The 16000-nt window shown below is 44.3% G+C and overlaps 1 protein-coding gene across 2 annotated transcripts in view; it reads left to right on the top strand.

The window, feature by feature from the left end:
- COL4A6 (collagen type IV alpha 6 chain) overlaps positions 1-15424 on the top strand; it is a 116048-nt gene extending 100624 nt beyond the window's left edge. Inside the window, exons 25-46 of one of the 2 annotated variants that reach the window (XM_027716438.2) lie at positions 6-113; positions 307-528; positions 760-921; positions 1919-1927; positions 2894-3064; positions 3742-3885; positions 4150-4275; positions 4536-4717; positions 5028-5091; positions 5604-5678; positions 6072-6179; positions 6895-7002; positions 7425-7496; positions 8796-8921; positions 9256-9372; positions 9776-9937; positions 10879-10977; positions 11252-11398; positions 11988-12104; positions 12783-12974; positions 13183-13469; positions 14093-15424. In XM_027716438.2, the coding sequence (XP_027572239.1) occupies positions 6-113; positions 307-528; positions 760-921; positions 1919-1927; positions 2894-3064; positions 3742-3885; positions 4150-4275; positions 4536-4717; positions 5028-5091; positions 5604-5678; positions 6072-6179; positions 6895-7002; positions 7425-7496; positions 8796-8921; positions 9256-9372; positions 9776-9937; positions 10879-10977; positions 11252-11398; positions 11988-12104; positions 12783-12974; positions 13183-13469; positions 14093-14353 (3059 nt within the window). In that variant the 3' untranslated portion in view covers positions 14354-15424. The remainder of the gene's footprint in view (positions 1-5; positions 114-306; positions 529-759; positions 922-1918; positions 1928-2893; positions 3065-3741; positions 3886-4149; positions 4276-4535; positions 4718-5027; positions 5092-5603; positions 5679-6071; positions 6180-6894; positions 7003-7424; positions 7497-8795; positions 8922-9255; positions 9373-9775; positions 9938-10878; positions 10978-11251; positions 11399-11987; positions 12105-12782; positions 12975-13182; positions 13470-14092) is intronic. The other variant, XM_027716439.2, reaches the window with a different exon arrangement.
- The last annotated feature ends 576 nt before the right edge of the window (positions 15425-16000 follow it).

Genomic DNA, 16000 nt, shown 5'->3' with positions numbered 1-16000 from the left:
CTTAGGTCCCAAAGGCAGCAAAGGCTTTTCTGGCATTCCAGGCCAACCTGGATTACATGGGTCTAAAGGACAGCCAGGGTCTCCAGGAATAATGGGCTTGCAAGGGGAACCTGGTAAGAGGGAATTTACTGGGGTGACTTTCTATCACCAGTTACTGTTTCTAATTCAGTACTGAAACATTCTGCAACTTTTCAAGCAACTTTTTCTTGCATGGAATTTTTTAAAATGTTGGCTTTGTTCGAGATGCTAATGGAAGCAGCTATTCTGTGCTTCTGCTGAGTGTCTTTTACTGGGTTTCTCTTGAAGGTTTCCCTGGACCTCGAGGAGACCAAGGGTCACAAGGACTTCCAGGACTGGATGGAACAGATGGTTTGCCTGGGAAAATGGGTGCTTCAGGCTTAGCTGGAATAAAAGGAGCTCCTGGAGATGTATTTGGTGCTGAGAGTGGAGCCCTGGGAGAGCGTGGCCGACCTGGACTCCCAGGTGATAAAGGGCTTACAGGTGATATTGGATTTCCAGGACCAAAAGGTGAGCACTGATACTGCTTGTATCTGGGAACATCAAACTGTTTGTCTTTCAAAGACCTTTTCCAACCTCCTTAAGACACTGCAGCTCCTCAGAGCTGCTCACAGATGGTAATTTACTGGTTTTCTCTTAGAATCTAATGCAACTGAAAGGCTTTTATTAAAACACACTTTTTAATTAAAATTGTGAATTTTGCTTTATTTGTTCTGTAACTTCACATCTCTCTGTTTCCAGGGCTAGATGGAAGACCAGGCCTCCTGGGTATTAAAGGTGAACAGGGTCATCCAGGATATTCAGGTGTCCCTGGATTGCGGGGACCTCCTGGCCCTGGAGGTCCTTTTGGCATTAAGGGAAAACCAGGACCCTTGGGGTCAGCTGGCCTTCCAGGAGCACCAGGTATGTAATGTTTTCAAGTGCAGACAACTAACTGTGCTGAACTCTGCAATGCTGAAGGAGTGTGGGAGAGATTTGGCATTTGCTAGGAGTGAGTTCCTACCCCTGGTTAGGGATAACAGAGTGCAGGCTTTGAGGCTGTTGCCTTGGACTCTGGGCAACTCCTGCCTAAAAATGTTGCCCCAATGTTGTAGAAAGCATAGCAGAAAGAAGAAAGCATCTTAAATGTCTTGATGTTTTTAACATCTTTCCTCTTACATGCTGGCTGTATCATTGACTAATCTTCATTTCCCATTTTCATGACAATTAATTTCCAATGTGTGTGGTTGCTTGAAACGTGACTTAGATCAAAAAATTATTGGCTTTCTCAGAACAATCACTTGTCTTCTCTGTCTTTCTCTTCACTGGGGCAGAAGATAAATGTATTTTCCTTCACTGAAGGGCAAAAAGCCCCCACCTTTGGAGTATAGGAGTATCTCTCAAGCTGCAAAGAACTGAAGTGTTTTGTAACAGTGTGTGCCAGACTGGAGAACCAAGCAAAGAGAGACCTGGGAATTGGTAGATAATGGTCTAGGACATAACTCTGGGATGTAACAGTGCTGTTCTGATATGTAGAATGACAGGGCTGGAGCACAGTGGCAACAAATGAATGAAAGCAGGAACATAATTTGAGATGAAAATCATAGAGTTTTTAATTTTTTTTTTAAATTTTAATATTAGCATTCCTTCTGCCTCTCTACTGTTTTACATTTATGGTCTGTATGCCACATATGACTTTTCTTCAACTGTTTTTAAAAACCTCCCATTGCTAGGATGATAAGCTCCAAATAATCAAGTTTTTTTGCAGCTCTTGTCTCTCTGAATCATTAATTTCTTTTGTACCCTTGTTCTTTCTGTTTACATATTTTGTTGGTTTTTTCCTTCACCATGTTTCTATTCCATTTATCATCAACTCTCCATTTCTGATGTCACACTGTTTGGTTATGGGTTCTTCACATAGGCTGTCAAGGTGAGAAAATGCAGTGTAGCATAAAAGCTCATGGACTAACAACCCAGCTTTTAATGCTACAAGAATTGCATTGACCGTAGGTGATACCCCTTATCATTGCTAATCAAACCAGAGGGCGAAGAACCATTGTAATGAGAATGCTCAGACAGTAACAAAGCTTCAAGCCTATAAAAAATCCTTAATATGCAGAGATTTTAAGTGTGTGTGTTTCCTTTGTCTTCTTAAACAAGGCAGCCCTCTCATCTTCTGCTTCAAAAAATACAGGGTTGTAGCTTAGAAGATTACAACAAAGTATAACAAAACTTGAAGATTGGGTGCTACTGCTGCAAATGCCATTTTTCAGAAGCCACCTGATTTTTTTTTTCCTTCTCTTCATTCCTTTGAATCTGAGCATTCTGTTTTCAGTGGTTTGAGCCTTTATTTAAAATTGTAAACTGTTACAAAGCTTCAGCTAGAAACATTTAGAGGCAAAACAGTGCATATGGTGTTGGTTTTGTGACAGCACAATCAGCTTGTTCCTTTAGTGAGCAGTTTGCTCTTGAGTAACTACCAAGGTGGAAAAGAAACTTGTGAAAACAAGCCTCTCCAGTTGATGTCTGGTTCACCCAGAGGCTGGAGTAGGTAGCAGAAGCTGACATTAATGGTGCTCCCCATTCTATTTTGGCTGCCTTGATGATAAAGGTAAGACTGTGCAGGTTAGTGGTCAAAAATGGACACATCAAAAGGGGTTTCACTCTCGCCAGTTGTGTAGTGATGTAGGCAGTAACCCTCTTCATAGGTATTTTATTATTAGATGACTAATGCTTTTGCAATTCTAAGCTTTCTGCCTTCTAGTAGGTTGCATGTGCCATAAAGTCCATTTGTCATTAAAAACAACGCTGTGTTTAAAGAGCTTGGGAAGCTGCCACAAATTGTCCTGGTGTTTGTGCAATGTACTCTATTGAGTTCTTTCTTGTGTTGATTCAGGGCTTCCTGGAGTCAAAGGTGTGATGGGGGATGTTGGTCCACAAGGCCCTGCTGGTATGAAAGGCTTCCCAGGTCTTGATGGTGCTCCAGGATCTCCTGGGGAAAGAGGATTCGTGGGGCCACCTGGACCTTTTGGTCAAGATGGACATCCGGGTTTCTCTGGGCCAAAAGGTATGTGTTTCAGTCTTGAGATTACTGTGCCCACAAAAAACAACCTTGTTAATAGTGATTTCAGGCACAACTTGTCAGAAGAGAATAAATTCCCAACTAGTGTTGGACTGCATTTGTTTTGCTGCCGAGTTATGAATTATGGATTTAATTATCAAATAATGGTTGTAAGGAAATTTGTCTTAAAGGTGTTATGGACAAAGGATTGTGTAAATCAAGATAGAAAGGCAAGAAAGATGAAGAAATTATGAACAGTGAATGAAATTTATAGAAAAAAAGGAGAGAATGAAGCACAAATCAAATGGGAAGTTAAACTTTACAGTCGGTGTGGTCATTAAGCAGCAACACAGTAGCTGGTTACTTGGAGAATTCTGGTTATTTTAGGCAGAGAGCAACAGAGCTATGGATCTGCACACTGCACTCTAAGAAGTTGATTGGGTTTGCTGTGCAGTGGAAGCAGGACCAGGCTCTCAAAGGTGAACTGAAAAGTGCTGATTGAAAGCATCATGGATGGAGATCTGGGAAAGAAGTGGCACTGCTGTGCTTGTGCCATGAAGTTTGACTACTCAAATTTGGGTACCTGGTCAGACCCAGACAGCCTTTACCTGCCACCTAGGTGGGTTTGCAGGGTACCAGGAGAGACTAATATTCTCTTTCTATTTCTCAACATTTCTATACAGGTGAGAAAGGATCTTCTGGCCTCCTTGGTTTTCCTGGCATGCCAGGCCTGCCTGGTGTCCCTGGAGTGAATGGGTTTAAAGGAGCTCTTGGCACAGCTGGAGGAAAAGGAAGCCCTGGAGTTGTGGGACTTCAAGGTCAAAAAGGTGAGAAACAGCTGAAATGGTTTTTCTGGATGTGCAGCAGAGGGACTTGGGAGGCTGTTCTGAGACATCTGTGTCTGGTATCTCGTTTCTAGCTCTTTTCTTCCTTGTGAAATGCTTTGGCCTGTTTGACAAAGATGCTGAGCACTTACTGATGAATTCACATCTGGAGGCATGGAAGTTCTGGTTTTGTCTGCAGGCTTCTAGTGCTATGACCTTTCTCTGCTAGGTTATTTTGCAAGATTTCCTGACTTCTTATTTCTTCAGGTGACAGAGGTGATATAGGTCCACCAGGTCTTCCTGTTCTTGGGCCTTCAGAACAAGCACTGCAAATCAAAGGAGACAAAGGAGATCCTGGATTAGCTGGACTTGGAGGATTCCCTGGACCTAGAGGTATTTCACAACATTGCAGTTAGTTGCTAGTGTCAGTTGTTCAGTAATTGGGCTTGTTGTCAGTGGAGCGTGGTCTGTCCTTCTGACAGTGCCTGCCTGCAGTATTACTGTTTTCTGTTCTACCATTCCCATTCAGCAAGATTTGCATATGGCAATTCTGAATTTTGAGAAAACAATCTTCCTTTGAAGCTCTGTTCTGCAGATCTAATGCCAGCTCTTATGGATTATTAACTGAAATTACACTCTTCTGTATAACCCAGGTGATAAAGGAATCCCAGGAAGCCGTGGGCAGCCTGGTCTCCCTGGTCCAGTTGGGTTAGCAAGCAAAGAGAGAGGTCTTCATGGTGACCCAGGCTTCCCTGGCCCACCTGGACAATCTGGGCTGCCAGGGCAGAAGGGCGCACATGGTATCATGGGATTTCCAGGAATGCCAGGAGAGAGGGTAAATACCTTCTTAAGTATCTTCATCTTCTCTGATGCTCTTAGCAGAATCCTGTGTTCTAATTGGTGCTTCTGTAGTAAAGCAGCAGAAGCTGGCAGGATTTTTCCTTACAAAACTTCCAGATTGTTTTTGTTTGGCTCATACTGTTAAATGACACTTTAGTAGTGTCATTTAATTATTACTATTAATTATTACTACAAATGTAGTATTTCTTCCTACACATTTGTATTCTGTTATCCCACATAACCCAGACTGGAGTCAGCAATAATAAAAAACAAAGGCTCATTTTAGTTGTGTCGGTTTTTTTCAGGGTTCAGATGGCATCACAGGAATACTTGGATTCCCCGGACCTATTGGCCTCCCTGGTCCAAAGGGTAAGTAATCTTTCACAGTGTACATGGTCTTTCAGGATACACAGTCCTAATACTAATGACATAAAGGAATGAGTAGTGTTCTGGAAGTGTCCATTGCTCTCCAGTGACTGGCTCAAAAGTACATGTCCCCTTGTAAGGGGCTTCATTCAGACAAGACCCATCCTAAGCCTAAATACTTTATATTCCATTGAAAGTTTGGCCACAGCACCGTGTGAACCATGTTGGACAGTGCAAGAGGCACCTTTTCTCTCATTTCCTCACATCAAAAGTGTGAAGTGCAGCATGTTGTGGAATTACCTGTAAATGTCTGTCTAATGCATTTGCATGAGTGGATCTGCATCCATTGCTGGTTATAAGTGTTTTCAGACTCAGGTGCATCACTTGCTATTGCCTTTGTTTGCTCCATGAATTTGAAGTTTAGCAAGGTTTGTTTTCATAAACAGGGTCATTGAGGAGCTCTGGAAACCTCTGTCCATAATCATTTACAGAATGGTCTTCCCTTTCTTTTCCAGGTGACCAGGGAGAGTCTGTTGGGGTTCCTGGCATTGCTGGAGCAAAAGGAGAGCGAGGGGACCCAGGGTTCCCAGGTAAAATAGCCCTAGATTGCTCACTTGAAGAGCAAAATTCTAGAGACTAAACAGGATGGCATTGCCAAATTTGGGTATTTTTGTAATCTATGAATTTAAATACTTTAGCCCTCTCCTGGAAGTGAGATCTGAGGAGTCCAGAATCCAGGTGGGGCACAAATCTGGATGATAATGAACATGTCTAAGACCAGCCCAATTCTAATGCTGAGTCCACTTCACTTCTTGAGGAGGAACTTGTGAACTTGCACTGATATTTGGCATCCTGGGAGTCCAGCCCAGGGCCCAGACAATGGCTAAGCAGACACAAGTGCTGCAACCTCAACATATCACATTTCTCACCCTCTTCACACCTTCCTCCAGTCTGACTTGTGCCGTATGATTTTATCCTTTCAGGAGAGAGAGGGAGAGAAGGACTCAAGGGTGAACCAGGCTACCCAGGAAACACTGGGGTGAATGGACCCAAAGGCAGCCCAGGAGATCTTGGCCAAGAAGGGCCAGCAGGTACTGGACCAGGCCTCTTCAGTTCTGCAGCTCATGGTGTGACTGGAGCAACCTCACCTTGATGTTTCCTTAGCCCTGTTTGGTCTGTCTCAGCTGAGGTTAAACAGGAAGGTTGGCAAGAAGATGGGAATTTTCTTTGACATTAGTGTAAGGTGTCACCTTGTCCTGTCAGTCAAATATGGTGAATCCTGCATGATTGAAACCTAAAGGAATTCCATTAACAAATGGGAAAGACCTTCATTAGATACAAGCAGTAGCAGCTTCTTCACAGCTCTTTCATCTCAATACTTCTGTTCTCTCCCTCTCTAGAGCCAAACCTACCCAGAAGGACAGCTCTAAGTGTCTTTGGGTTGTGGGGTATCTAGCAGGTAGATTCCCAAATAGTTATCAAGATTAAAGGTTGGGCAACAGTGGAAGTTGTTATTGAAATATTTTATTTGAAAAACAGTTTAGTTGTGTGGTATGTGAACTGTTTCAGTGTGTCACTTAGTGGATGATAAAGAATGTCGTTGTTATGATTAAAATGAGCCATCAAATATGATGTGTGATGCTAGTAGTGGTAGTGAGGAAAGATTTGGATCTGGTTTTGCTTTATTTAAATAGTAGTTTATTCATCCATCTTAGGACTCAAGTGCAGGAACAGAAGCTGTAAGATGGAGCTGTTTCAGCCTGGATGTGATGTATAGTACAGAAATACTTTTCTGCTTGCTTTTAGGAATCCCTGGAAATGCTGGGCCGAGAGGAGTCCCTGGGCCACCAGGACCTCCAGGACAGCCAGGATCCGTTGGATTCCCTGGAGCTCGCGGAGCAGCAGGACCTAAAGGTATATCTGGAGCCTGCAGATGGTGGGAGAAGTTGGGTCAGAAAACCAGTGTTTTGGCCAAGTTTATCACAGCAGGCAGGCAGCACTGGTGTGTGGGCCAGCTGTGCGTGGGAAATCAGCTCTGCTCTTGGCAGTGCTGTGCAGGCACCAGCTGCTAGAAACGAGCAGAGGAGTGGTTGGAGAGGGAGGGGCTCTTGCTTGATCTGAATCACTGATGGGTGTTCACTGAGAGTAAAACTGGTGAGAGCAGTGGGCAGAGTTTCCATGAAGGGGGCTTGTGTGAAGGAAAACTTTGCATCCTATGTTCCCCTGTATGTCAGGTTTCCTTAGGCATTGTATTCTCCGTGGAGCATCTTATGCATTTCCATCTAACTGGATTGTTTGGTAATTTTTTCACTTACGTGTTCCCATTGTCTCCTCAGGGTTTCATGGATTTCCAGGTTTAAATGGTCTGAATGGCTTGCAAGGCACAAAAGGGTCTCCTGGAACACCAGGTAAAGGAAAGGTGTAGTGGAAGTGTCATATCTGGGTAAATGCATACACTGCTCCATCATGAGAGCAGTGTTTCCCACAAAATTCCCCTATTTCACCCAGTTCTGGATTTAATTATGACCTGAAAAAAAGACCTCAGGATACTGAATGTGCATGAACAAATTCTTCTATATCAGTAAGAACAGGATGCAGCCTGTGGAGCTGAGGAGGCTTTTCTTGTGATGGTTCTCCTTGAATTCCTGAAGGACTATGTCACTGCTGGAAAACTGATTGAGTGAAATCATAAAACTGTTCCATTTCTAATGGATGTTTGATTTGAGCAGGGCAGCACTGAATGCTTGCTTTGAGTTGGGCTTAGTGTTGAAATGTTTCTGTACTGCTTTTCAGAGCCCTCCATTATATGGAGCTCAAGGAAGGCATCAGTAAAATCAGAAGCTGATTTCTTTGATTATATTCCAGATTCTGCTTTTAGGAAGCTTTTGCTGGATTTTTTTTCTTCTTTTGATCATATGAAATAGAATATGGTTCTATTTTGCAAACAGTGTTTCACTAAATGTAAAGAAGTGGAGAAAGACCTTACCAAAAAGACTTGTTTAGTTACAAATCTCCTTTTATATCTTGTAAAGTATCACTTACAATTTGTGGCAGCTGTTTTGTGCATGAAAATGGACAGTCTTCATGTGTGAAACTCAAATGATAACCTGTGTTTTCTTTGTTTAAAATATTCTCTATCAAAAGGTAATGATTTACAGCATATTTCATTTACAGCATAATCCCTCCACAATTTTCCTGAGGGAGGTGCTTAGTGTTTACTCAGGGTAACATGCTGAACACCTCCCTGCAGCTTTTCCTGGGAACCTCTGCCCTGCCCTGCTTGTGCCTGTGTGCCTTCTGCAGCAGCCTGTGCAAACTGAGCTCTCTGTTTTGGAGCATGAAGTCCACAAGGTTATTTAAAGACCAAAAGCTTGAGTCTATGTTGTGTCCTCTCAGGAGACACACCATACAGGCTGGCAGGCAAATCCTGTCACAGGACTGTGGTTTTCCCTTTCTTGTGCAAGAGCTTGTGGGAAGACCAGAACAGTCACATGCTTCTCTCTCAGCATCTCACAGATTGTATAAATTCACTCTGCACAACTAGAGTAGCACGTGAGGCACCACTTCTCTTTCAGTTGCTCTACTGAAAACAGCAGAGACAGCAGTAAATGGCTAATTTCTTATTAGCACTTACTTTGTGTAATAATTTAACTGCTATTAGACAATTTGAATAGGCTCTCTTATCTTTGTTAACCATGTTTATTTAGGTTTGAGTGAACCTGGGCTGAAAGGACCTGCAGGTCTCCCAGGTACAAAGGGTGAAGAAGGCTCTCCAGGCCTGGGTAGAGGAGCTGTAGGATTCCCTGGACCAAAAGGCTCAGCAGGAGACATGGGTAAATATTGATGTTCTGTAAGCAAAATGTATTGCAGCTGCGATTAATGGGTTGCACGGTCAGCAGAATTACCAAAGAGAACTCCTGAAGCCACAAAGGAGGTTAGAAGTGTGACAGATAAATGTTAATTCTGTGATGTGGCCCTTTATTTGAGAAACAGTCTTAAAGTTCTACACCTCTCCTGAACAGCACAATGTGTAATTTTTTCCCTTGTGTAGTGAGATGTCTCTTTGTTCTCCTCAATAAAAATGCTTCTCAGCCACTGCTTCTGTCCATGTCTGAAATCTATGAAGACCTTTGGCTACACTGTCTCACTTTGTATTTCTTATTCTAGGTCCCCCTGGTCCTATGGGACTGCCTGGCTTGCCAGGAACACCTGGAGCTTCTCTTCCTTCTGATATACGTGGGAGACCTGGAGATGCTGGCCATCCAGGAACTGATGGGAGTCCAGGTATGTGTGTAGTTTGAAAGTTTTGTCATGATGGCATTGGTACCCATTCAGTACCTCACAGCCTTGTTGGGGAGGCTGAGACTTTTCCCTGGCCAAAGATTTGAAGCCACTGCTTTCCTTCTCCTAGGGAATTTTTGAGTCACCAGGAGCTACCATGTAGGGCAAGGGTTACTCTCAGGCCTAGAATTTGAATCTGGATTACTGTGGTTAAAAGGATTAAAGAGTTTGAGACCTAAGTGGATATAAGCAGGTGGGGTCTGATTCCTTTCCTTTGGGAGGATGACACCCTTGGAAATGTAGACACCCAAACAATGATTGTCCTCTAGAAAGACACATCAGGGGTAGCCCCAGCGTTTACTTTGCCCCAGGAATAGATTTTGCTAATTAACTCTGTTGTCTCTAGGTTTTCCAGGTCTACCAGGACCACGAGGGCCCCCTGGCCCAGCTTCTGACCAAGGTGACACAGGCAATCCAGGTTTCCCTGGTGTTCTTGGCTTGCGAGGCATTAAGGGTGATGTGGGACTCACTGGTCCAGTTGGACTCCCTGGAGCATCTGGATTCAAAGGTAATCTTGCCTTGAAAGGATCTGGGTGTGGTTTGGCAGATGTCATCTCCCCAGCATGAATGGCTGTTGGGTGGTTAGTGTGGCCTCATTCAGGTGTAACGGCTGAGTTTGATGTCTAAATGTCTAAATCTTCCCTTTTGGCTCATGCAGGTTTTACCTACTGACTCTAAAAGCAGCAAAGTGAGGCCAGCTCCAGGTTGTCTTCAGTGTGCCCCGAATGATTTTTTTCCTCTTACCTTTGGTGGCTTTTTTTCTGAGTAGATGGTGTCCACCTGCAATGGCACTGTGCTTGTCACCACAGTTACCCCCTTGCCTGTGCTCTTTAGGCAAAGACTGGAGATGCTGTTTCATCTCACCTGTCCTATATGCTCAGAGGCATTACTGTGGTGGATTTAGGTCTCCACAAGAGCCTAAGAGGATTGTAGGAGTTAAGAGATGTTCTGGGCTAAGGCAGGGAACATGTTGCTCTCTTTGGTTTGTACCAAAGGAGGCTAAAGGGCAGCTGCCCACAAGATCTTCAGGAACAAGGTTTCAGAGAAACCACAGGGCTCAAAAGCCAGGAAAGGATGGAGAACCACTGCCAGGTGAAGACCCGTTGTCGTTGTAGGCTGTCAGATCCACAGGCCTCTGTGCTGTGCACAGTGATGGATTCCAAACAGAAAAGATGTGTTCTCCCCAAACACTGTCCCTGGGTTACCCAAAGAACAGGAAGAGTACTTTCAATAAAGTGTAATTAGGTAGCAGTGGAAATTCTTGTCTTGAGGCTCTTCAGCCATTCTGGATGTCAAAATGAGCAGAGATTTCCTTAAGGGTTGTGCTCCCCTCCATCTCACAGCCAAAATGCTGTTGCTGCCACCACTGTGTTTCCCAGAGCCCCAGCTCTGGGTCGGAATCAGGAGCCTGTGCTCAGCCCCTGAGCCTTCAGCTGTGTGTCCTTGCAGGTGTAAGAGGTGAGCCTGGCCTCATGGGGATGCCAGGGAAAGATGGGCCTCCGGGGGATCCTGGTTATGCTGGGCTGAAAGGTGAAATGGGCCGTCGAGGTGAGTGCTGGAGGATTTAAAAACCTGCAATTTATTGCACATGGTTTGTGCTGGGGAGGATTTCAGAGCCCCCTTAATGGGCTTATTTGGGAGACTCTTAGTTTTTTAGAGATTGAAGTAAGTTAGAACTTGACATAATTTTTACAAGATCCCCAGTGCTGATGTACAAAGGTGATTTTAATTTCTCATTCTTATCCTTTGTGTCAGGATTAGCACCAAAACTGTGATTTTTTTGGGGGGGTGGTATTTACACTGTCCTTTGCCCCATGTGCAGGTCTCCCTGGCAGACCAGGGGCTCCAGGAATAACCCCACAGCCAGAAGAAGTCACAGCCCCTAAAGGCTTACCTGGTCTGCCAGGAATTGATGGTGTCCCTGGCTTTGATGGAGATCCCGGACTCCAGGGCCCAGCTGGAAAACCAGGTAAAAAGTACACTCAGGTCACCAAAATGTAGCAGTCTGTGATGCAGCTGATACAATACCAGGTCCTAGGAAGTGAAGTGGTCATGAAAATGATTCACCACTAGGAATTACTTGAATTGTCAACAGAATAGAGTAAGTGGGGAAGTGCTGGGAACTTAAGCCTGTAGTCCTGAGGTTTGTATCATTAGCAAAGCAACTTTGGTGAGTCTGGCACCCTTTGGCTCTCCAAGGCCCCACAAGTCACTTTCTCAGCACTGCCATTTAGGTGATTTTTAAATGTTAATATTCTCTTTTATTGAAATCTGAGTCTTAGGTCTGATGTAGCTTCAGGCTGAAGTCGGTGGCTTATCCGAGATCTCAGTGCTGCATTTTCAGCTGTGGATAATATTCAGCTGCACTTCTCAATCCTTTAACAGACAGTTGCATCAGGTGGAGTCCCTTATGGAGGTGGTTGGTTGTAACCACAGCTAGTGAAGAGGGAGCTCTCAGCATGGCTGCTGACAACCTATTTCCCTTCTGGAAAATGATCGTAGGAGTGAAGGCGTTAGTATGGGGAAATAATGATATTAATAATTGTGTTGTGCTTCAGGTGCAAAAGGTCTGCCAGGAAGATCTGGTTTGAAAGGACGTGATGGCTTACCTGGAACACCTGGCATAGCTGGGGATCCAGGAGCTCCGGGTGCCCCAGGACCACAGGGATTTGAAGGTAATTTTATGATTTGGGGAGCACAGATCAAAAAGAAGCAATCAGTAGAATTCTGTCTCAGGTTCTGCAGAGACCCTCCTCAATAGCCAATTACCTTAGGAAGACCAGAGGATGTCAGTGGTCTTGTGCTTTGCAATGAAGGAAATCCAGCCTTCAGTAAGGAAAGTTCTGTCACATGTCATTGTTGATGTCACTGCTGGTGTTTCCCTAGGTACAATTCTGAACACCTTTTGGTTTTAGTGTTTTGTGGATGTGGGAATCATCTTGGAGATGTAAAAGAGGGATATAGTATTCACAGTGACCACAGCTGTGAGGGCTGGACAGTAGAGGAGAAAAAGCACAGTGAGAAAGAGAAGAAATATTATCCTGGAGAGCACTATAGCAAAAATGAATCCATTAGCTTTTTGTTGGTGCTTTGAGATCCTCAGAATTACTGTACTGCGAGATACACGTTGTTGGGCAAAGAAAACTAAATTAGGTAGGGAATGGGTGGGTGCTGCTGTGAAATGACTGCTTTTGGAACTGATAAGTAGTCTATTTATTCATATAACAACCATCAAAATTTGGGGTCCTCATTGTACAAGATGGACATAAACACAATGACAGCAATGCCAAGATGGGGTATAGGGCCAGCTGATGTCCACACTGGTTACTAGTGACTCCTTTTCTGTCTCCTAGGTGTTGCTGGGAAGCCGGGCTCACTTGGTTTGCCGGGAATGCCTGGTCGCAGTGTGGGTGTTGGATACACTTTAGTGAAGCACAGTCAGTCAGACCAAATCCCACCATGTCCCATAGGAATGAATAAGCTCTGGGATGGCTACAGCCTGTTGTACGTGGAGGGGCAGGAAAAGGCACACAACCAGGATCTCGGTGAGTTGACAGAGTTCTCTTAGGCATAAACAAAGGAACAATCCTCACCGGTAGCACAGAGGGCTGTAGCAGAGGTGGTGGCAGCCTGCTTGGCCTGGATCTGTGCTGGGAGCAACGTCACTCGTGCCCTCCTCCACCACGAATGTGGTGTGTGTGAGTTGGAGAGTTTGGTAGATGCCTGCTCTGACCACTTCTCCAATTGTTCCAGGTTTTGCTGGCTCGTGTTTGCCTCGCTTCAGCACCATGCCTTTTATTTACTGCAACATCAACGAGGTGTGCTACTACGCCAGCCGAAATGACAAGTCCTACTGGCTCTCCACCACTGCTCCCATCCCCATGATGCCGGTGGACAGCGCCCAGATCCCACAGTACATCAGTCGTTGCTCCGTATGCGAAGCACCTTCCCAGGCTGTGGCTGTGCACAGCCAGGACATCACCATCCCACAGTGTCCCCTGGGCTGGCGCAGCCTATGGATAGGATACTCCTTCCTTATGGTGAGGATACTACTGCTAATGCAAAGGCAGCTGTAAACATTTCTAGGTCTCCTCTTGATGAGGTCGCTGAGGCTCTATTCTATGAGTTACAGGAACCTGAAGACCCGTCTCTTCTTGCCCAAGTGCATTTCTTCTTTATCAGCTGAGGTGCTGTAGCTCTGGAAGTTTGTTCTGTTTAGCACCTGATCAGGTTTGGTGGTAACACTGCTGCCTTAGTTCTGTTTTGCCACAGATATTCTTTGTTCTTCCTGCCTTTAAATGTGGAAATGCCAATTAAGCTACAGTATTGACTTAATCCTCTCTCTCAGTGGAAAAAGTTTTCCATTGCACTCTCCTAGAGGCTCATTAGTGTAAGACTGTTAGGAAAACATGATGTCAGCATTATTGTTTCCAAATGTTCCCAACTTTCAAGTGAAAAGCTGGTTTGCCATTATATCAGGCCTGTAAATTCAGCCTAAGTACGCTCCTTTGCTTCTTCCCCTCTAGCCCTGACTCAAAAGACAGAGCCAAGGTATAATTTTGGTTGCCTGTTTCACTCCTTTTAGCACCAGAACTGGCAGAGCCCCTTGGTCACCACCCATTCTGTTCCTTTGAGCTCACATAACTCGACATCTTTGTTTCAGCACACTGCGGCCGGGGCAGAGGGTGGAGGTCAGTCCCTTGTCTCGCCTGGTTCCTGCCTGGAGGATTTCCGTGCTACTCCATTCATCGAGTGCAACGGGGCTCGGGGAACGTGCCATTACTTTGCCAACAAGTACAGCTTCTGGCTGACGACGGTGGAGCAGTCGCAGCAGTTTGTCAGTGCCCCTCCCTCAGAGACCCTGAAAGCGGGACAGCTCCGGACGCGGGTCAGCCGCTGCCAGGTGTGCATGAAGAACTTGTAGGAACAGAACTGCAGTTACATTCACAGCCCTTGTTACCCCAGATTAGCCATCACGGATTGGAGAAGGGTAAATTCATGAACCTGTTTTGTGTGTGTTTGATGGGTGAATCGAGACAGACGGAATTCTACAAAAATCAAGTGTCAAGTCCAGGAGTTTGACCACGCACAGAGGAGGGAAAGACCAGTGCTTTGAAACCACTTTTTGAATGAAACATGGTGCTATGCTTTTACTTCAGTGGTTTTTTTCCTCTCATTTGTGGCTACCTCAGAAAGTCTCTGCGAGTTCCTTGTTCAAACTGGAGAGCAGCTGACACCTCACACCACTCGTGTCCAGGGCACATGCCAGTCATCATCCAGAGAGACTTTTCCAAAGCTATGCTTAACTGGTGTCTTTGCAAACAGTACTTGGTCTAGTGTAAGGGAGTGAAGACTCATTCTCTTATGAAATACAGAACTAGCTAAGATTTGTGTGTTGTAGGTGACTTGGAAACACCATGCATTAATGGTTGATAACCGATTTTCTTAGACTCAAAAATTAATGTTTTGCTTTGCTTATTATCCAGATGAAGCATTCCTTCCTCCAGTGACAGGTAATCCTTTCTAATTCAGACTGTCATCCACAGTTGACCCTGAAGAGCTACGAAAAATGCAGTTTTTGATGGGATGAGGAATCCAAAACTCCTCTAGTATTTTTCATAGCTTTGTATTGAAATATATTCCAGGTAAAATGTTGACTTCACGGTCCGTGCTTATCTACCTGCAGTCACCAGAAATGTTCTATTACTATGAACATGTATTTCCTTTCTGAGGCAGCCTTGGCACATTTATTTTGTAATTATTCAAGCTGTGTGTGTTTGAGAAGTAGAGCTTTTACTAGATGGCACGTGAGCTTATGCAGACATGGGAGTAAGTGGGTATGGGATGTACATTTTTTACTCCCACAGTCACAATATGTTGTAAACTGCTTCCTCTGGGCTTTTTGCTGTTAGTTTAAAAAATTGTATTTCTAGTGTACACACCATTAACTAGTCATGCTTTCCTTCAGGGCGTAATTAAAGAGAAGTGCCACTAATGGGATTATCCTTGTATATTTTGAGGGAAAGGACATTTCAAAGGAGTGCCTAGCAAATACAGTCACCTTGGCTTAAAAATCTAAAATTATTCAGACAATTTTTACTAATGCAAGACTGAGGCATTATTTTAAAGTATGATTTCTTTATGAGGTTCTAGGGCTCTAACTCTGTCCAGCAAAGTACTTATGAACATAATTGCAGATAATATTTTAAGCAGATAACATTTTTACCTTTAATGATGATTACATGCATAACACATTATTATCTTCCAAGGTGGGGGGCAGAGAGCTCTGTGTGTTCTGGAGTTGAACCACACTGGAGATGAGCAGGGAAGTTGTGAAGGACAATGTAGTCTTTCATTTCACTTATTCCTAATTGTGAAAGATCAGCAACTGCTTTGGATGTGCTATGCAAATATCCTTAAGGCATTTTAACACCCCTGAGTGGCAATCCTTTCATGCAGGATACCCAGTCTACTTCTTAGCTGTCCTAGCACAGACAGATCATGTTGGATTTACATCCTGGGTTCCATTCCCCATCAGCCTCATTTCCATCAGTTTACCCCACTCAAGAAT

Source organism: Pipra filicauda, unplaced genomic scaffold (assembly GCF_003945595.2).
Source record: "Pipra filicauda isolate LSUMZ 115617 unplaced genomic scaffold, ASM394559v2 scaffold58_size5111680_pilon, whole genome shotgun sequence".
NCBI lineage: Eukaryota > Metazoa > Chordata > Aves > Passeriformes > Pipridae > Pipra > Pipra filicauda.
Note: the sequence above shows the minus strand (reverse complement) of the source record. Positions and strands in the feature narration are given on the sequence as shown.